This window comes from Chaetodon trifascialis, chromosome 8, assembly GCF_039877785.1.
Source record: "Chaetodon trifascialis isolate fChaTrf1 chromosome 8, fChaTrf1.hap1, whole genome shotgun sequence".
Classification (NCBI taxonomy): domain Eukaryota; kingdom Metazoa; phylum Chordata; class Actinopteri; order Chaetodontiformes; family Chaetodontidae; genus Chaetodon; species Chaetodon trifascialis.
In genome coordinates, this window is record NC_092063.1 from 1,507,501 (window position 1) to 1,524,466 (window position 16,966).

At 47.9% G+C, this 16,966-nt stretch overlaps 1 protein-coding gene across 2 annotated transcripts in view; it reads left to right on the top strand.

The window, feature by feature from the left end:
* LOC139334987 (PDZ domain-containing protein 4-like) overlaps window positions 1–16,966 on the top strand; it is a 36,700-nt gene that overhangs the window by 2,592 nt on the left and 17,142 nt on the right. The window contains exons 2-5 of one of the 2 annotated variants that reach the window (XM_070968321.1): window positions 12,384–12,437; window positions 14,173–14,275; window positions 14,797–15,049; window positions 15,152–15,236. In XM_070968321.1, the coding sequence (XP_070824422.1) occupies window positions 12,384–12,437; window positions 14,173–14,275; window positions 14,797–15,049; window positions 15,152–15,236 (495 nt within the window). The remainder of the gene's footprint in view (window positions 1–12,383; window positions 12,438–14,172; window positions 14,276–14,796; window positions 15,050–15,151; window positions 15,237–16,966) is intronic. The other variant, XM_070968322.1, reaches the window with a different exon arrangement.

The window sequence follows — 16,966 nt, forward strand, 5'->3', positions numbered from 1 at the left end:
GCAGTTAACAATGGAAATCCGCTGTCCTCTGCTGGAGCGGGTGGAGCTGTCCGTGGTCCTGAAACTGGAGCGCTGACCTGCTGCAGCTGCTTCAGGGTGACTGAAGCCAGCTGTTGCTCAGCTGGACTGTTTATCCGACTCCTCTGCTCCTTCGTAAGAAGGCTAAAAGAAATATTTGCAAAAGGAATTCACTCTTTTTATGTGATTTAATACGATGATCTGCGAATTACACACAGGCAGCAGTTTGGTGACTGATCTGGAAATGGAGTTAATGGAGAAACAATCCCTTTAATGGAGAAGCCAGCGGTGAAGACACTCCTCAGGGGCTGAGGCGCCTTCAGAAAGGCTCCTCGTGTCAAACTGTGAATATTAAGCAGCTGCTGCTGTAAATAGAGCAGGAATCTGTGTATTATAATAACAGACTTTACATAGATTTCTGTCATTTCTGCAGCCGAGTTTGATTTTCCAAACAGGCTGAATCTGCCCAGCGTGTCGAGAGCGATGTGAGGATTCAGGAAACGTGTCCAAAGGCATTGTGGGAATATCTTAAACCTCGAGCCGCACATGTTTATGGAGGAGCTGCAGGCCTGAACCCTCCTCATGCATAATACAAGCACTCATGAGCACATGTGCATGGACTGTGTTCACCACCACGAGAACGTTTCACACAAACGAGCACATGTAGGCAAATAAATCAGGTTTAAAGACGTCAAATCATTGTTCTGTTAGAAAAGCCTTTGAACAGCAGCTGAAGCTCACCGACATTTCCACGGCTCACTCTCATTAGAAACTTCCTGTTTCTGCTCATGAGCTCACATTTCTGTCTCTTCTGCTGCAGACACACTGAAGGCTGCGGCGACCTCGACGGGAGCATCGCTTTCCACTCCGACACTCCCTCATGGATATTTATGTGGACCAAATTCACACAGTTACACATGAATTCAGTTTCATGTGGAGCTATTGATTCTGTCCCCTCAATTCAATCGACAAGTGTGCAAGTGAAATTAAAAATCCTGCTTTCAAATGGCCAAATTAATTCCCTCATATTGATAACAAACATCACAACCTCCGTCTGAACTGCGTCAGAATGAAGGTGGAGACCAAATAACATGAAGTCGAGTCCAAACAGCAGCAGCAGTGTGAGACAGGCAAAGCTCAGACTGATCTGGTGACAGTTGTAGATCTCAGCGTCCTTTATGAACACATGACTGTAGAGCACAAAATCTGGTGTCTGACTGTAAATACTGCAGAGATTTGATCCTGAAACTCCAGTCTTTCTGTGTCACTGATGCGTCTTTCAGTTGTTCGTCCCTGCAGCAGCTCTCTGCATGTGTTTGGTTCTGGGCTCGATGGGGTCTCACTTTAAAGGCTTTGCTCAGATCTGGGGGGGGGGGGTTTAGAGATAATTGATGGCAGCAGGTTGGCTGGTGGGGGGGCAGGTGTGGGTTTGAGCCTGGACTCGTGCAGCGTTCAGACCGTGTCATGTGGGTTTGTTGTAAAGCTGACTGTAACTGAACACGGCTGAGGGAAAGGAGCTGCTGATTTGTAAAAGACACACACACACACACACACACACACACACACACACACACACACACACACACACACACACACACACACACACACACTCCTCATCCTCTGAGGTTTTGGTTTGCACACTCTCTACTGATTGTTAGACATCATTACCATCTTCACTAGGTCACCTCGGGAGAAGCAAACACACTCGTGTGCACGCACACACACACACACACGCTCTCACACACACACACACACACGCTCACACACACACACAAACACACACCCCCGGGATTTGGGATTCACATTCATTACATAGCTGTTGTGTCCTGATTGATCTGGGCTTCCAGGGAGTCACAGGCAAGGATCCCTGCAAGCCCCAACCCACGCACACGCATGCACGTATGCACGCATGCACGTATGCACGCATGCACTCAAGCACGCACACACACACTTATAACCATAAATATGTATTCTGTCTCGTCTGTCTCATACAACCTTTATCTGTCGTATTCATTCAGTCATAAAATCATCAAACTGCTCCGTGTCGTCGCCTCTTTTCTGAACAATAAATCATGTTTTTATTTTTGTTTAACGTGTTTATTGTTTATTGCAAACAATTTAAAAAATCAGCTGTTAGAGAATGTGTGTGCTACACACACACATTCATTGTAATATTTTGTCCTCCTCTCATCTTTCCTCTTCTTCCTCCTTCCCTCCAACACACACACACACACACACACACACACACACACACACACACACACACACACACACACACACACACACTCAATGCCCTCTGTCACCTTGGCTCTGTAAGAGAGGGTGTCACTATCTGTGTGTGTGTGTGTGTGTGTGTGTGTGTGTGTGTGTGTGTGTGTGTGTGTGTGTGTGTGTGTGATTAATGAGGTCTGTAATGGATTCTGATGACCTCATGATATTTGAAGAGAAGATGACAAGCAATCACACACACACACACACACACACACACACACACACACACACACACACACACACACACACACACACACACACACACACACTCACACACACACACACACACACACATTAATTCGTTCACGTGCAGGGTGAGTGCTGCTGTTTGTGTGTGCGGGACACTTGCTTTGCATGACATGCCCCCTAAAAGCCTGCATCACATGGTTTGTCCCACGCTGCCTCGGAGCATTTGAACGCCTCTCTGTTGGCTTCAGGCTCCGTCAGCTAAACGGCTGCTGAGAAGCAAAGAAAACCTAAACATGAGAAGAGAAAATCAAAGAGGTGTGTGTGTGAGTGTGTGTGTGTGTGTGTGTGTGTGTGTGTGTGTGTGTGTGTGTGTGTGTGTGTGTTGAGGCTGACAGGTGTACAGGCTGATTTCATTTCATTCGATTTCGTGGCTTCCTGTCTGGACACACGCGCAGCTGAATGAAAAGCACATGAACTGACTTGTTTCTTCCTCTTTCCTTTCTTCTTCATCCACCTCTCTGTTCTCTCTCTCTCTCTCTCTCTCTCTCCCTCTCTCTCTCTCTCTCTCTCTCCCTCTCTCTCTCTCTCTCTCTCTCTCTGTCGGCATTCTTGTTTTTTCTGTCCATCGATTTGTCCTCTTACTCCACTTCCTCCCTCACTCCTCCTCCCCCCCTCCATTCTTCTTTTCACCTGATCTACAAAATGACCGACTCTTCTTCTTCATTCTTTCATCCCTCATCTGTTTTAAATCTTCTCCCACCTCTTTTGTCTCTCTTCTCTTTCCTTCTTCTTCTTCTCTCTCTTTTGTGATTTTGCACTATAATAATGATTATATTTTATTAGACTATTTCATCCATCATCTCTATGTACATGTTCATGTTTCATGTTGTTCATCGATGATGAGTTCTGCTCTCCACTCAGATGAATGCATGAATGTGGAAGCTCAACATTCACAAGCTGCTTTTATCGTCATTCGCTGCAGAGGATTGAACCCAAAGGCAGCAGAGCTGGTGCAGTTTGATGAAGTTAGTGAAATCACGTGACAAACCAAAATCCAGACTCTCAGGGAGGTGAGAGTCCAAAGCAAAAAGCCAAATAAATCCAAGCAACGAGAGCACAAAGGAAAAACAAGCCGAGTCCAGTGAAACACAACGCAAAAGAGGAGCAGAGAGAACGGAAACCAATGTGCGAGACGACAGTCAGAGCCAAGACAGGAGGAAAAACAGGCGCTCAAATACACTGAGAGGGACAACTGAGGAGGCACAGGTGGAGACAAACGAGGGACAGGTGACACGAATCAGACGCAAAGCGGGAAAACACAGGAAGTGACGTGTTTGAAATAAAACATCATGTGACTTCCACAGGCTGGACATATGTGCAGTGTGTGTGTGTGTGTGTGTGTGTGTGTGTGTGTGTTCACTGTAATCACATGAAACATCTAATTTTCACACTTACACACACGCGGCCTGTTTTCAGATGAAATGAGAGGATTTAATGATGAAAGATGAAAAGCCCCCCCCCACACACACACACACCACCCTCACCTCCACACCTGTAATGCTAACATGAAGCACATGTTGCTTCCTGCACTTCTTCTTCGCCTCCCTCCTCCTCATCCTCTCTGTGTCCGTCCGTCCAGCTCCTCTTCACCCTCCTAAATATTTATCTCCCGACTCTTTTTCCTCTCTCTCCCCCTCTCTTACTCCCCTCCCCCACACCCACCTCCCCCTCTGTCTCCGTCACTTCTTCTCCTCTCTTTGCTGTCAGATTTGTCTCGATGGGATGCTGTTGCCGCGGTAACCGAGGTCATTAGGGAAGCTGTATTTATGCTTTCTCACACTGGAGCTGGCAGATCTGCTGTAATGAGCGCGCGCGCGCACACACACACACACACACACACACACACACACACACACACACACACACACACACACAGATAGAAACCCCCACTAGCTGCTTTTGTAAAGGACTTTACTTTGTCACTGGCATCATTACAGAGAGAGAAACCACAGAAGAAGAAGAGAGATGAAAGCGAGAGGCCGACATGAGTCATTAAGTGTAATATTTGTTGAAAGGAACTGAGAGTTTGTTCATCCGTCACATCTGAGAGACTGAACGAGCGAAACCTGAGCCATCAGGACTGGAGCTGGTACAAATACTCATAAAACAAATATATTTAAAATGAATACAAACACACGGGTTTGAGAGACGCTGTGCTTCTCTTCAGGGCGACATCTTCATCATCTGTTCGTTGGCTTTGAAGATGTTTGTGTGTGTTTCGTGTCAGAACGTTGAAGCCGACTTTAGCTTAGCTTAGCATAAAGACTGGCTGCAGGGGGAAACTGCTAGCCTGGCTCTAATGGCTGTGTCTCATTTAAACAGACATGACAAAAATATGCACAAACCTTTGGGTGCAAAAGCTAATTTGTCCTCGTAAACATGACAATATTTTTAAAATATATCTTTGACATCTCTCATAGTTTTACGTCAGTATTAGAATGAAGATATAATAGTTTGGACAAACTGGAGCAAATCAGACTGAGCAGATATGAAATCTTTGCTCATCATGTCTCCAGCTGGGACCCTCAGAGGGTGAACTGGGACTGACAGGCAGCACGGGAGGACGGACTCGATCCATCGTCTGCCATCGTGGTGGTCCAAACGTCGTTCGCACGCTCTTCTTTAAAGGACTCTTGATATCTCAGAGTCATCAAAACTCCATTAGTCTTAATGAGCTGTTGGCTCATTAGGCCGTCAGCAGCTGAGAGAAGCAACACTCCAGAGACAGAAAGGCTCATTTGTATTCAGCCGAGGCTCCGAGCTGAACGCCAGGTGGTAACGTGTTGCTACGAATCCCATCATGCACCTCTGCTGAATCCACAGGAGGACGCGTGGAAGATACTGACGGCACAGTCGAAGAGCAGCAGAGCTGAGCCATGCTAACACCTAAACTTTGGTCTTAAACGAGCAAAGTTTAGACTTCAGGACTTTTATTTGGAACAGAGTATTTTTACTCTGTTGTGTTCCTACTTTAAAGTCCTGAGTACTTTTTCCCACCTCTGATATTTGCAGTACATTAACAGGAAACGTGACAGAGGCGGGAACGCGTGCGCGAACATGATCTCAGCTTGAGAGGCGCAGATCATCAGAGGACCTCAGCAGGGACACGACGGCCTGGATCGATACTTAAACACCCGAGACGGAGATAATCTGTGTGTTAGCATTCAGATTTTCTCACGCAGCTAAAATCAGCAGATGTTACGCTGTCTGCCTGCCTGCCTGTCTGTCTGCCTGCCTGCCTGTCTGTCTGTCTGTCTGTCTGTCTGTCTGTCTGTCTGTCTGTCTGTCTGTCTGTCTCTCTGTCAGTCTCTCTGAGTGTCTGTCTGTCTGCCTGCCTGTCTGTCTGTCTGTCTGCCTGTCTGTCTGTCTGTCTGTCTGTCTGTCTGTCTGTCTGTCTGTCTGTCTGCCTGCCTGCCTGTCTGTCTGTCTGCCTGCCTGCCTGCCTGCCTGCCTGCCTGCCTGTCTGTCTGTCTGTCTGTCTGTCTGTCTGTCTGTCTGTCTGTCTGTCTGTCTGTCTGTCTGTCTCTCGTGGGACGGACAGAGAACAAAAATCTGAACTGTCACCGCGTTCCAAACAGTGAAGACGTTGATGAAAAGCCTTGTTTCTGGCTTAAAGGTGCTGAAGGTGTTCTGTGGCTCCTCCTCCTCCTCACTTCAGCTGGTGCGTTCGCTGCAAGCTGCTGATGTAAGAAGGCTGCATGTGTGATAATATGAAAGCCAACACTTCAGTGAGCTAGCAAAGCCTCCCCCTCTCTGACTCACTAAAGACATTTGTCCTCATGGCGTCTCACCTTGCTTTACCTGGCTGTTATCGGCGCCGTGTGCTGCTGTGGTTCTACCTGGTTCCTACCTCTGTCGGAAGTCCCGACCTCACCTGTACGCTGCTATTGGCTGAGGTCTGCGCACCCAATGTCCAAAGTTTGCAACCCAGAAACGTCCTGAACGCAGCAAAACAAGAGGAGAATAAGAAAATGCAGGCAGAGTGCTGCCCATGAGCAAGGCACCGACCTGCTCCGTGAGGCTGCAGTCAGCGAAAGAATCTCCAACCTGTTGTTGTTTATGTTGTGTAGATTTCCATAATGAGTGAGCGTGAGCCGCAGAATGATGTGCTCTGTAATATCTGCCAGCGTCAGCAGAGGCCGTTCCCTCCAGCTGGAAGCTCATAATACACAGTTTGAATGAGTTACGTGTTCATATTTACATTTGCTTTGTTCGCTGTTTGAAAAATGAAACGGAAAGCTCTGGAGTGATGTCATGACCACAAGGGCGGCGGCTGTTTCCGAATGAGGCTGAATGTGACTGATGTGGATGTTTGATGGACAGGCTGTGTGAAGAATGAACATCAGCTGCAGCTGAAGAGACGAAGGACCGCTTCACCTGCTGTCTTCCTCTGGTGTCGACGCGTGCAGTTTCATTTATCAGGGTTTTGAGATTTTTGCCTCCATCCAAAAAACCTGTGCTTGTCAGCTCTTTTTTTCCTCCTCATACTTAGATTTTCAGGCTCCAGGCGTCGCTGGAAGTTCCTTTTCTTAAGTCAAAGTGGAGTTAAAATAAAGCAAATCTTCCTCAGAGTCGGAGCAGAGAAGCTCGTGTGGTTTCAGAAGGCTCTGACAAACAAACCGCCGCTCTGCGTGAGAAAAGCTGCTTTCTGCTTCTCAGACAGGAACAGACGTTTCTGAAACGTTGAGGATTATTGTTGCTTTGACAAAATGCCCGCGAGGAAAAATGCAAATGTGTTTGGATAATGAATCATAATTAAGAGCGTTCGAGGAAACTCTGGAGGTTTCCAGGAGGCCGGAGCTCCACCGAGGCTCCAACATGTAAAAGACAACAGGCGTGTTTTCCTCTGAGCGGGTGAGCGTGTGCTCAGGTGTGTGTGTTCTCCTTTAAACGAAGGTGTGTGTGTGTGTGTGTGTGTGTGTGTGTGTGTGTTCTGCAGATGTGCACACACTCGTTTGAGCTCTCCGATTGTGTTTCTGTCTGTTTTCCTTTATGGCGGCTGCATGTTGTCAAAATACATTTTTAGAAAGGCAGAAATCTTCTTATCCAGAGCATCCGTCAGAGGGTTGATTATAATAATTAGGATTTGAGAAGAAGAACTGATTGGACCGACCTGACCTGAGTCCATTGTCTGAGCCAGTTTCTGAAGTTTAAGCTTCATTTCTGATTGATAAATAAAGCCAAAGAGTGAAGAAAGCTTATCTTGTATAGTGATCTGTTAAACAGGGTGCGTTACCCTGCGTTACATCCCAGTGTGTCACAAGCTTCAGCAACATGTTCAGCTTTAATTTACAACTGAAACATTCCTCACGCTTTGTGCCATTCTCAGAAATTTCTGCAAAATCAGATGTGAATCAGTGTTTTCAAAGAAAGTCTTTCTGATTTTTTTTTGCAGTAAATTTTCCTTAATTCAAACAAACAACGTTAAAATCAGTCAGATGGACGGACGAGGAGTCTGTCCAGCGTCCCTCAGTGTGAGCAGACTGAATAAAGACCGGCCGTCTGCTCGCTGCTGCCTTCACTAATCTCCACGTCGCCTCGACCTCCATCCTCAGCTCGACTTCCATCAGACTCTGACGGTCCAGAGGATTGATGGAGGTGAGAGGTGAACGGAGAGAGAAAGAGGCTGAAAGCAGAAATCTCCTTCTAACGGCTGAGCCTCCGCCTCTCCTCTTTTCTCCTTTCCTTCTCTTTTCTCCTCTTTCCTCCTCTTTTCTCCTCTTTCCTTCTCTTTTCTCCTCTTTCCTTCTCTTTTCTCCCTCCTCTTGCATTTTCACCCTCGGATCATTTCTCATTTTTCCCAGTTTCTCCTGATTTCCTCCTTCGTCCCTCCCTGGATTCAGCCTCGCCCCTCTTTCTCTCCCTGACCGCTCCCCCTCTCTTGGGTATGATTATAGTATCTCTACTTCCCCCTCGGCATGCTGGGAATGAAAATGGATCTGTGTGTGCCTGCGCGTGTGTGTGTGTCTGTGTGTGTGTGTGTGTGTGAGTGTGTGTGTGAGCGTGTGTGTGTGTGTGTGTGTGTGTGTGTTCATGCACTACAGGCAGTGGGTGGGTGAAAGAGATAAATGCCAGAGGAAAGTGTGTTGATGTGGAACTATTTCTGCTTTTGTGTGTGTGTGTGTGTGTGTGTGTGTGTGTGTGTTTGTGTGTGTGCGTGCGTGCGTGTGTGTGTGTGTGTGTGCGCGCGCGTGTGTGTGTGTGTGATAGATGTGGTGGAAGTGTGTGCTGATGGAATCAGTAAATAGTTAATGAACAGGGAGGAGAAACGTGTTGAAGCCCCAGGAGACGCCATCGATGCAGACGCGCTGAGGACATGGACGTCAGTGAAATAATCACCGTCAGCTCAGTGTGTTCACGTTCGAGTGATCAGTCTGAAGCTGCAGCGTGTGTGTCTCTGCACACACACAGGCCGCTGTAAGCTGAAGCCCCCCCCCCGCTGCCTGCCGACATGCTGAGCTTCATCGTGAGCGAGCGGCGAGGCTCTGGCGGCCTGCTGATGCGAGACGTCTCTTCAGATGCCGCAGAACACGATGCAGGCTTTCACGCTCCCCAGAGGACGAATCTCTGCAGCATCGCTGATCCCGTCTTTTCATTTCGTACCATAAACAGGTCAAAGTTCACACAAACACTTTGGCTGACAGACGACACCAAACGAGTGGAGGCAGAGTTCATGTCGCCATGCTAACTGTGAGAGCTGCTAAACAGCTCAGCCAATAAGACGACTCTGCACCTCACAGGTATCCAAAGTCAATCAGAACAGTGTGTCCTTCATGTGGTGACAGCGCGCTGGAGGCCGACTTCATGACGTCAGCCTGCACTCAGTGTCGGCGTCTGCGTGGAAAACGCAGCCGCCATCGTTTATTTACCAGCAATAAGGAAATATTTACTGCTTCATTAACATATTTGATTCCATTCACTTCACTCTGAGACACTGAAACTGGCAGAAATCGATCCGCTTGACCAGTCGATACCGACTCAAGTGTTCAGGGACGTAATGCTTGTCTCTGGTCTGTCTAACAGTCAATATTCAGCTCTGTCCCCCAGAAATGACGCTTAAACTCAGTTCATTTGCATCCAGAATTTCTTCCTTACATTTCCTCTGAGTGGATGAAAGTCTGCATCACAGGGAGGAGGATGAGGAGGCTGGAGTGCTGCAGGATGAAGGGCTGCGACACCAGAGTCCAGAGCTCACGTCAAGGAAACCACTTTGGTCAGAGACAGATGACAATGCTGTCCTTACTAGAGTGGACGATAGCAAGATCGTCCATGTTGGTGGAAAACAGGTCTAACACGCTCCCAGCAAACAACCGTTCAGAGGCAACATTCAGACGACGCTTTAACTGTAAACGACCCAAATAACACGCTCTTTCTAAAGTGTTTTAATCCATTTCATTTTTACAAGGTCGGTGCTTTTATTTTGAAACAAAAAACGGAAGTAAAAAAGGAGACTAAAAGCAGTATTTCTTTTTGGCTGAAGAGGGCACGAGGTTTGTCTGTTTTATTTAACGTTGTGTGCATTTTAAGTCACTTTAGTTCACGTTTTTTAGTAGTTTTGCAGAGTTTGAGAATACGTGAGTTAAGCTAATAAATCGCCATATTAGCCCCGTTATTAGTATGACAGCTTTATAAAGGGATTTTAAGAAGACATTGCTTTGTTATCTGTAATTAAAATATTTTGTCTTATTTACTTTCTCACTGGCTCTTACGGTGTGTTCAAGTGCTGCTCATGACATTCAAGGACAAGTTATTAAAGCACCTCTGAACCCTCAGGCTAAGAGTCAGACCATTATTCAGCTGGGGTGCGACATCAACAGCATTTCCTCGTCATGTTTAAATATAATTCAGTCAGCGTTTTGTTTCCTTCAATACCGTTTGTTGTCATTTCTGGGAGATGAAGTTTCACATCAAACTTCCCTAAAGTAAAACTGCTGTCTGACCTCCAACAGGCAGAGCTGAGAGGATGAGGAGGCTTCATCTTCTTCATCTTCAGCTGCAGTAGCTCTTCTGTGGAGACAGACAGCAGTCAGCTCTGCTGCTCTTCACTCATTCATTTCACACCTCACTCAGCTGTCATTTCCGTCGGCCTGATGTCGCAGAGCCCACTCTTACCGCCGCGTCCCTGCAAGCGCTCAGACGCACGGGCGCAATGAGCGGGAGCGCGCGCGGGGATGCGCAGCAAAATCACACACTGACAGTCGACAGGCCAACCCACACGGACGAGCACAGACGGTGAATATTCAGACCTGTCTGATGGTCCAGCGCCGGACACATGAATGAAGCCAAACAGATCCAACAAAACCTGAACAACGCTTCATTAAAAACACAAACTCTGCAAAGCTTCACTTCACTTTTTAACGTTTTAACCTGCGTTCAACTGGAGTCCCGCCCACGAAGGCTCTGATTGGCTCAGCTGTTCTTCAACCAGTAAAAAATACAGCCGTTCAGGAGACGTCGTTCAATGGCTGACAAACGCACACACACACACGCACACACACGCACGCACACACCCCAGCTCATGAATATTTGCATGGCTGCACACACACACACACACACACACACACACACACACACACACACGCACACCTCTCCTCCTCCTCGCCTTTGTTTCAGAGCTGATTGTTATGCATTACATGTCTTCTGCAGGTTGTCTGAGTGTGAGTGTGTGTGTGTGTGTGTGTGTGTGTGTGTGTGTGTGTGTGTGTGTGTGTGTGTGTGTGTGTGTGTGTGTGTGCGTGCCTGTCAGTGAACATAAGGCCAGTCAATACCCACTCAATAACCACGATCATCTATCAGGCCTGTTGTGTTCTGCTCACTGATTGTGTTTCATCGGCCATTAAACAGGTCGGCTGGACTTTCCCATTTCTGTGGGAGACAGCAGTGTGTGTGTGTGTGTGTGTGTGTGTGTGTGTGTGTGTGCGTGTGTGTGTTTCACCTGGAAATAGCAGGTTAGCGTATGCATTTCTGCATCTTCTGTGGGCGTCTTCAGGCATCAGTTTGATGTGTGTGTCTGCAGACATTTAACTTCAGGAGCGACGATTCCAGCAAGCTTGAAAACCTAATAATAAAGACACACACACACACACACACACACACACACACACACACACACACACTCGTAAGTAATTACCTCTGTGCTCGCTGTGAGCAGGTGTTTCTGTTCCTATTGGCCCCTGAGTGACGCCTGCACACACTCGCTTGTGCTCACAGCTGTATTATTTATGCTAATGTGTGCGGCTGGTGGCTCGTTGTATGTAAGCTGGTTATGAGCTGTTGATTGAGGTGGGAGCGAGCAGGGGTCACACACCGCCCGTTAAATTAGCATCTGCTCCGCCGACGCTTTGTCCCCTCGAGCCAAACGGCAGCTTTCGTTGGACGTGCTCGTCACCTGATGGCGTGGCGTCACACCTGAAGTCTGAGCGGGTGGAGAACGATCAATGCCTCGCTCTTCTTTTTAAACGTGTTCGATATTTTGTCAATGAAGTTATAAAAAAGTGATCAATGGATTCACATGGACACAAATGTTCCAGTTTTCCAAAAGTTTTAACCTTTTCCTGAATCAAACTAAGCAGCTTGAAGACTGCGAGCGTCACCTGAAATGTTTCTCAGCAAACTTTATTTTGAAAGTCTGACTGGACGTTGTGTGTTTATGGTCGCTAACTTGAAGAAAGATGCTTCCATTTGAAATGTATTAGTTAGTGCCCAAAACATGGGAAGTGTTTGAGCAGACAAATACAAAGAGAAATCTCCACTTTCTTCCTCTTTGACTCCGTTTTCCTCTCGACTTCCTGCCGTCCTCCCACCCTCCGTAACGCCGTCTGTCTCTGTCTCCTCTGTCTCATTAGCAGAAAGGCTGGAGTAACTCCCTGCGGCCGATGGACAGACACGGAAACGTAAAGGTAGGACGCTTTTGGACATCTCCATCAATCAGCTTTCAATGACCCCCTCCAGGACTGACTTGTCTTCCTCTTCACTGACTCTCCTGTCCCACATCCCTCCATCCGCCTCCTATCAGTCACCTTTATTAAGCCTGCGCTCCCATGAAGCCGAGGACAGATGGAGAATATTTCCTCTCAGACTGTCACAGACTCGGCTGTTACTCACTGACAGATCTGAGGAAGGTTTGATCATCTCCTCCAGCGACATCTCACTTCTTTTTCACAGCTCCATTTAAAGCTTTACATGCTGGCTGCTCGATGCTCTCCTGATAAAGAACATCACACCTCGTCTCATGTTTCTGTCTCACCAACAGTGAAAATACAAGAAGTGAAGGTGGGATATTTAACGCTGCTGTCCTGGAGATTTCTGCCACATTGCATAACCTCCACCTCGTCTGTAGATGCTCAAGTTTTCATTTTCTATGATGTTAAAAGCTGAATATTGACCCTGGAAACATCAGTAACGACAATAACTGGTCTGTGACTGTCCTAGAAGTATAAAGCTGCATGAAATAGAAACACTCAATAAAGTACTAAAACCTTGAATCTGTGAAAGGGAAACACCAGTTCCCAGTTTGGAAAAGGATGATTTTCCAGACTTCTGCTTCGTGTTGGATTTAACAGCTTTGCGGAAACAAAGCTGTGCGTTGAAAGTCAGCACGCTTGAGAAACGAGCTGATTCCAGTTGATTTGAGACCACAGCTGCTCTGAATCAGGCAGTCAGCCGTCGGCCTTCAGTTCACTTCTCTCTGTTTTACCTTCAGTTTTTTAATCGTGCTCATCAGGTGCCTGATGCCTGAGCTCTGCCTGAATCATTCATCATCGCTCTCTTTCTTCAGACGCTTTCAGTCCTCATCTGTCAGCGTGTTCAGCTGCAGCTAACATTTCAGGAAGCAGCTGCTGTGTAGTCGCGTTGGGTTCGTGATGCATCAGAGAAAAGTGATGCTGACAGGGTTCACACCCTCACCGTCATCCTCTCACTCTGTCCTGAAACATCAGCAGCTCCAGTAAACTGAAACACTCATGCATTAAAATTTGCATTACTTTCCAATATTTTACACTTTCCGCTGGATGTATATGGAGTTATACTGCATATAGTACGTACAGAGGGTATATATCCTCTACCTGTGCCCACTGCTGCTGCTCTGCTCTGCTTGAAACTGTGTCTGTGGTTGTTGATGGATGCAGCTGCAGTCGTGGTGACTCTTCAGCTTCTCGTGTCTTAACGTGAGCAGAGGACGCACCAAAACTAACTGTGCGTCTCAGATATGACGGCGTGTCAGCCTCAAAGCTCGGCCTCGTCTGTATGCTGCACACGCACCAGCCTCAGCGCCACTCGTGCGTCTGTGAGCTGTGACGAACGTGTCGGTGCATTTTCTTCCTCACAGAGCTTCGGCGAAGATGGTCGTTTGTGTGTTTGCATGCTGTCCTGCAGCCCTCTGCAGTCTGGAAACCTAATGAGAAAAAACAGCTCCACGGTGCTGCTGGAGGTCAAACGCTGACACAGCGTAGCTTAACTAGCCTCCATCAGCTGGTCACAGCGAGCAGCTGCAGAGATACATGGTGCCCCCCCCCCCCCCCCCCCCCCCAGCTTCCTCTGTGGATCAGTAAACAGAGCTGAATGCAAACAGACACTCAGATTCTCATCGCCTGTGTGTGATTTATGTTCTGTAAATGACTGTGAATCCCCGTCCAGGTCAGAGGACGGCGGCCTTCTCAGCTCCCGCTCGATAGACCGCAAAACCCCCAGGAGGCTTTGCAGCAACCCGGCTCAACCCGCAAGAGCCACAGGAGGAAAGGTGAGTCGCTCAGTGGGAGCTTTTACCTGCTTTCCTCTCACACAGGTGTTCTTCTTTCTCTCTTCTCTGCGCTCTGTGAAGCTGCTGTCAGACATCCTCTTTTCATCATGGCCTCGCTTCATTACGTCTCATTCAAACGTGGTTTTATCCTCTTTCACAAGCTCTTGCCTCGTTACATCTGATCTAATATTTTCATCTGGTGTCTCTTTGTCCCTCCCGGTTTCAGCTGACGAGTCGCCCTCCTCTTCGTCACATGTTCTCCCCCTCTTTCATCTTTCTCTCCTCTTCGTATCTCCTGACACTTCCTCTCGTGAAGATCAAATAATTTGGTGTTATTTCTTGACTTTTGCTGTTTTCTCTGATGTAACTGCAGCGTTTTATCATTCCTGCTCATCTGTTTCGATATCAGTCACGTCTCAGCTCTTCTGTTTTTTCTCCTTCGTTTGCTCAAACCATCGCCACCATAATTTGAATTCAAGCTGAGTTCTGGTTGGTTGTCCTGACCCTCCTCCGCCTCTCAGGTACGCTGGTGTGCAGCGGTAACGGGACCGGCAGCAGCTCCATCTACTCTTTCGCCATGGTGGCGATCCCGGACTGCGTGGACAACGCCACGCAGACGGACATCAGCTTCCAGAACATTGTGACGGTGGGGAAGAGCAGAGGCCACCACCACCACCACCACCACGGCCGGGGAGGCGGCTCCTCCTCCCCTCCACCGCCTCCACCCTCCCCTCCCCTCCCTCACCTGGTGGGACCGTACGGGATCAATGAGTTGTACGTCCTGACCTGTTGTCTTTTTGGACGACTCGTCTCCTGAGGTGGAACATGAGTGATGTCAGATACGATGGGCTGACTCTTCCTCTCTCCTCCCTCCAGCTGTGTGTTTGAGTACAACGACCCCGATGATTACTTCGACGTCTCCAACCACGAGGTGGACAGACAGGATGACCTGCAGTACGAGGTGAGCTGCTGTGTTACCATGAGCTCAATGAAAGTCTGTTCAAGCACTTTAAACCCTGTAATGAGCTGAAAAGCCTCAAGGTCGGCATCCCCACCGGCACGTCTGTGGCTCCAACAAAGACACGAGGCGTTCAGCCTGATGAATGCGAGCAAAGACTCCTTTTTCATTGATGAGCCGCTCTCACTCGGAGGATTGAAGGCATGAGAGGAGGACTGAGAACGACAGGCTGTCGGTCTCTTTCAGACGAGCGGATGTCTTTACAGTTTGATCAAACCGGCTGTGAAATGACACTCAAAGCTTCTTTTCAGATCGTTTTCCGACATGTTCATTTAACTGCTGCACATTGATCGTGTACGTACTGATCACCTCTGAACAGCAGTCATGTGACTGAACCCAACCGCTGCAGCAGGCACGACGCCAGGTGGGCCACAGTTGCTTTGGGGGGGCCACAGTTACTTTGGGGGGGCCTCTTAATTCCAGAAGTTGACACTGTTAACTGGTAGTCTCACTAAGACAAAAATGAGTGGCATCATGCTGTGGAGGACGATTGGTACGTATATGAAAAATCCATCCATCCATTTTCTATACCGCCTATCCCTTTCGGGGTTGCGGGGGGTGCTGGAGCCTATCCCAGCCGTCAACGGGCGAGAGGCGGGGTACACCCTGGACCGGTTGCCAGTCGATCACAGGGCACAAACACACAACCATTCACACTCACACTCACACCTAAGGACAATTTAGAGTCACCAATTAACCTAATGAGCATGTTTTTGGTCTGTGGGAGGAAGCCGGAGAGAACCCACGCATGCACGGGCGACCCAGGGATCGAACCGGCGACCTTCTTGCTGTGAGGCACGTGCACTACCTGCTGCGCCACCGTGTCACCCAATGTTTTATAAACTAAGGTGCAGAGAGAGAGAAACGTTCAGGAGGCAGGAGTAAAAGGACTCCAGGTTGAATCTTCAGCACAAAAGATGAACTGCTGAGTTAGAAAATATCTGTTCTTTGGTTAAAAAAAAAAAAAAAAATCAAAGCTATGGACGTTCAAAGGAGGCAGAAGTTAACATGACAGTCGGGGTGAAGTCTAATCACAGAGCTCTCACATCTGCAGCTTTAAGCAGTTCTGGCTCGAGTTTTACGCCGTGTTTGTTCACAACTGAAACATTTTGAATTTTGCTCCAACATTCAGCTTCAACTCTGAAAGAGAAAAGTACGAAATCTGCTTCTAGTTTAGAAGATGAACTTGGGAGGAGAGGAGAGGAGGATGGATGGATGGATGGATGGATGGATGGATGGATGGATGGATGGATGGATGGATGGATGGATGGATGGATGGATGGATGGATGGATGGAAGAGGAGAAGAAGGTAAAAAAGGAAGGAAGGGAGGATTATAGGTAGGAAGAGGGAGGAGTGAGAAAAGAAGGGAGGACATGTGGACGAAGAGATGGAGAAAGTGAGGAGGGAAGGAGGATGAAGGAAGGGAGGCGTGGTGGAAGGAAAAGGGCTCAGCGGAGGAAAGGAAAGGGAAATTCAGAAATATTGTGCTTGTGCAGCAGAATCATCATCACAGCCGTCAGAAACGCAGCAGACAAACAGACTTCTGCGAGCCGTCGATGTTTGGAGGAGTGACGGTCAGACGGGCTTTTACTTTGAAAAGACGCTCTCAGCTCAGGCTACAGATGCTTAATGGAGCCTGTGTTTAGCTGAATGGCGCTTTCTCTGTTTCTGG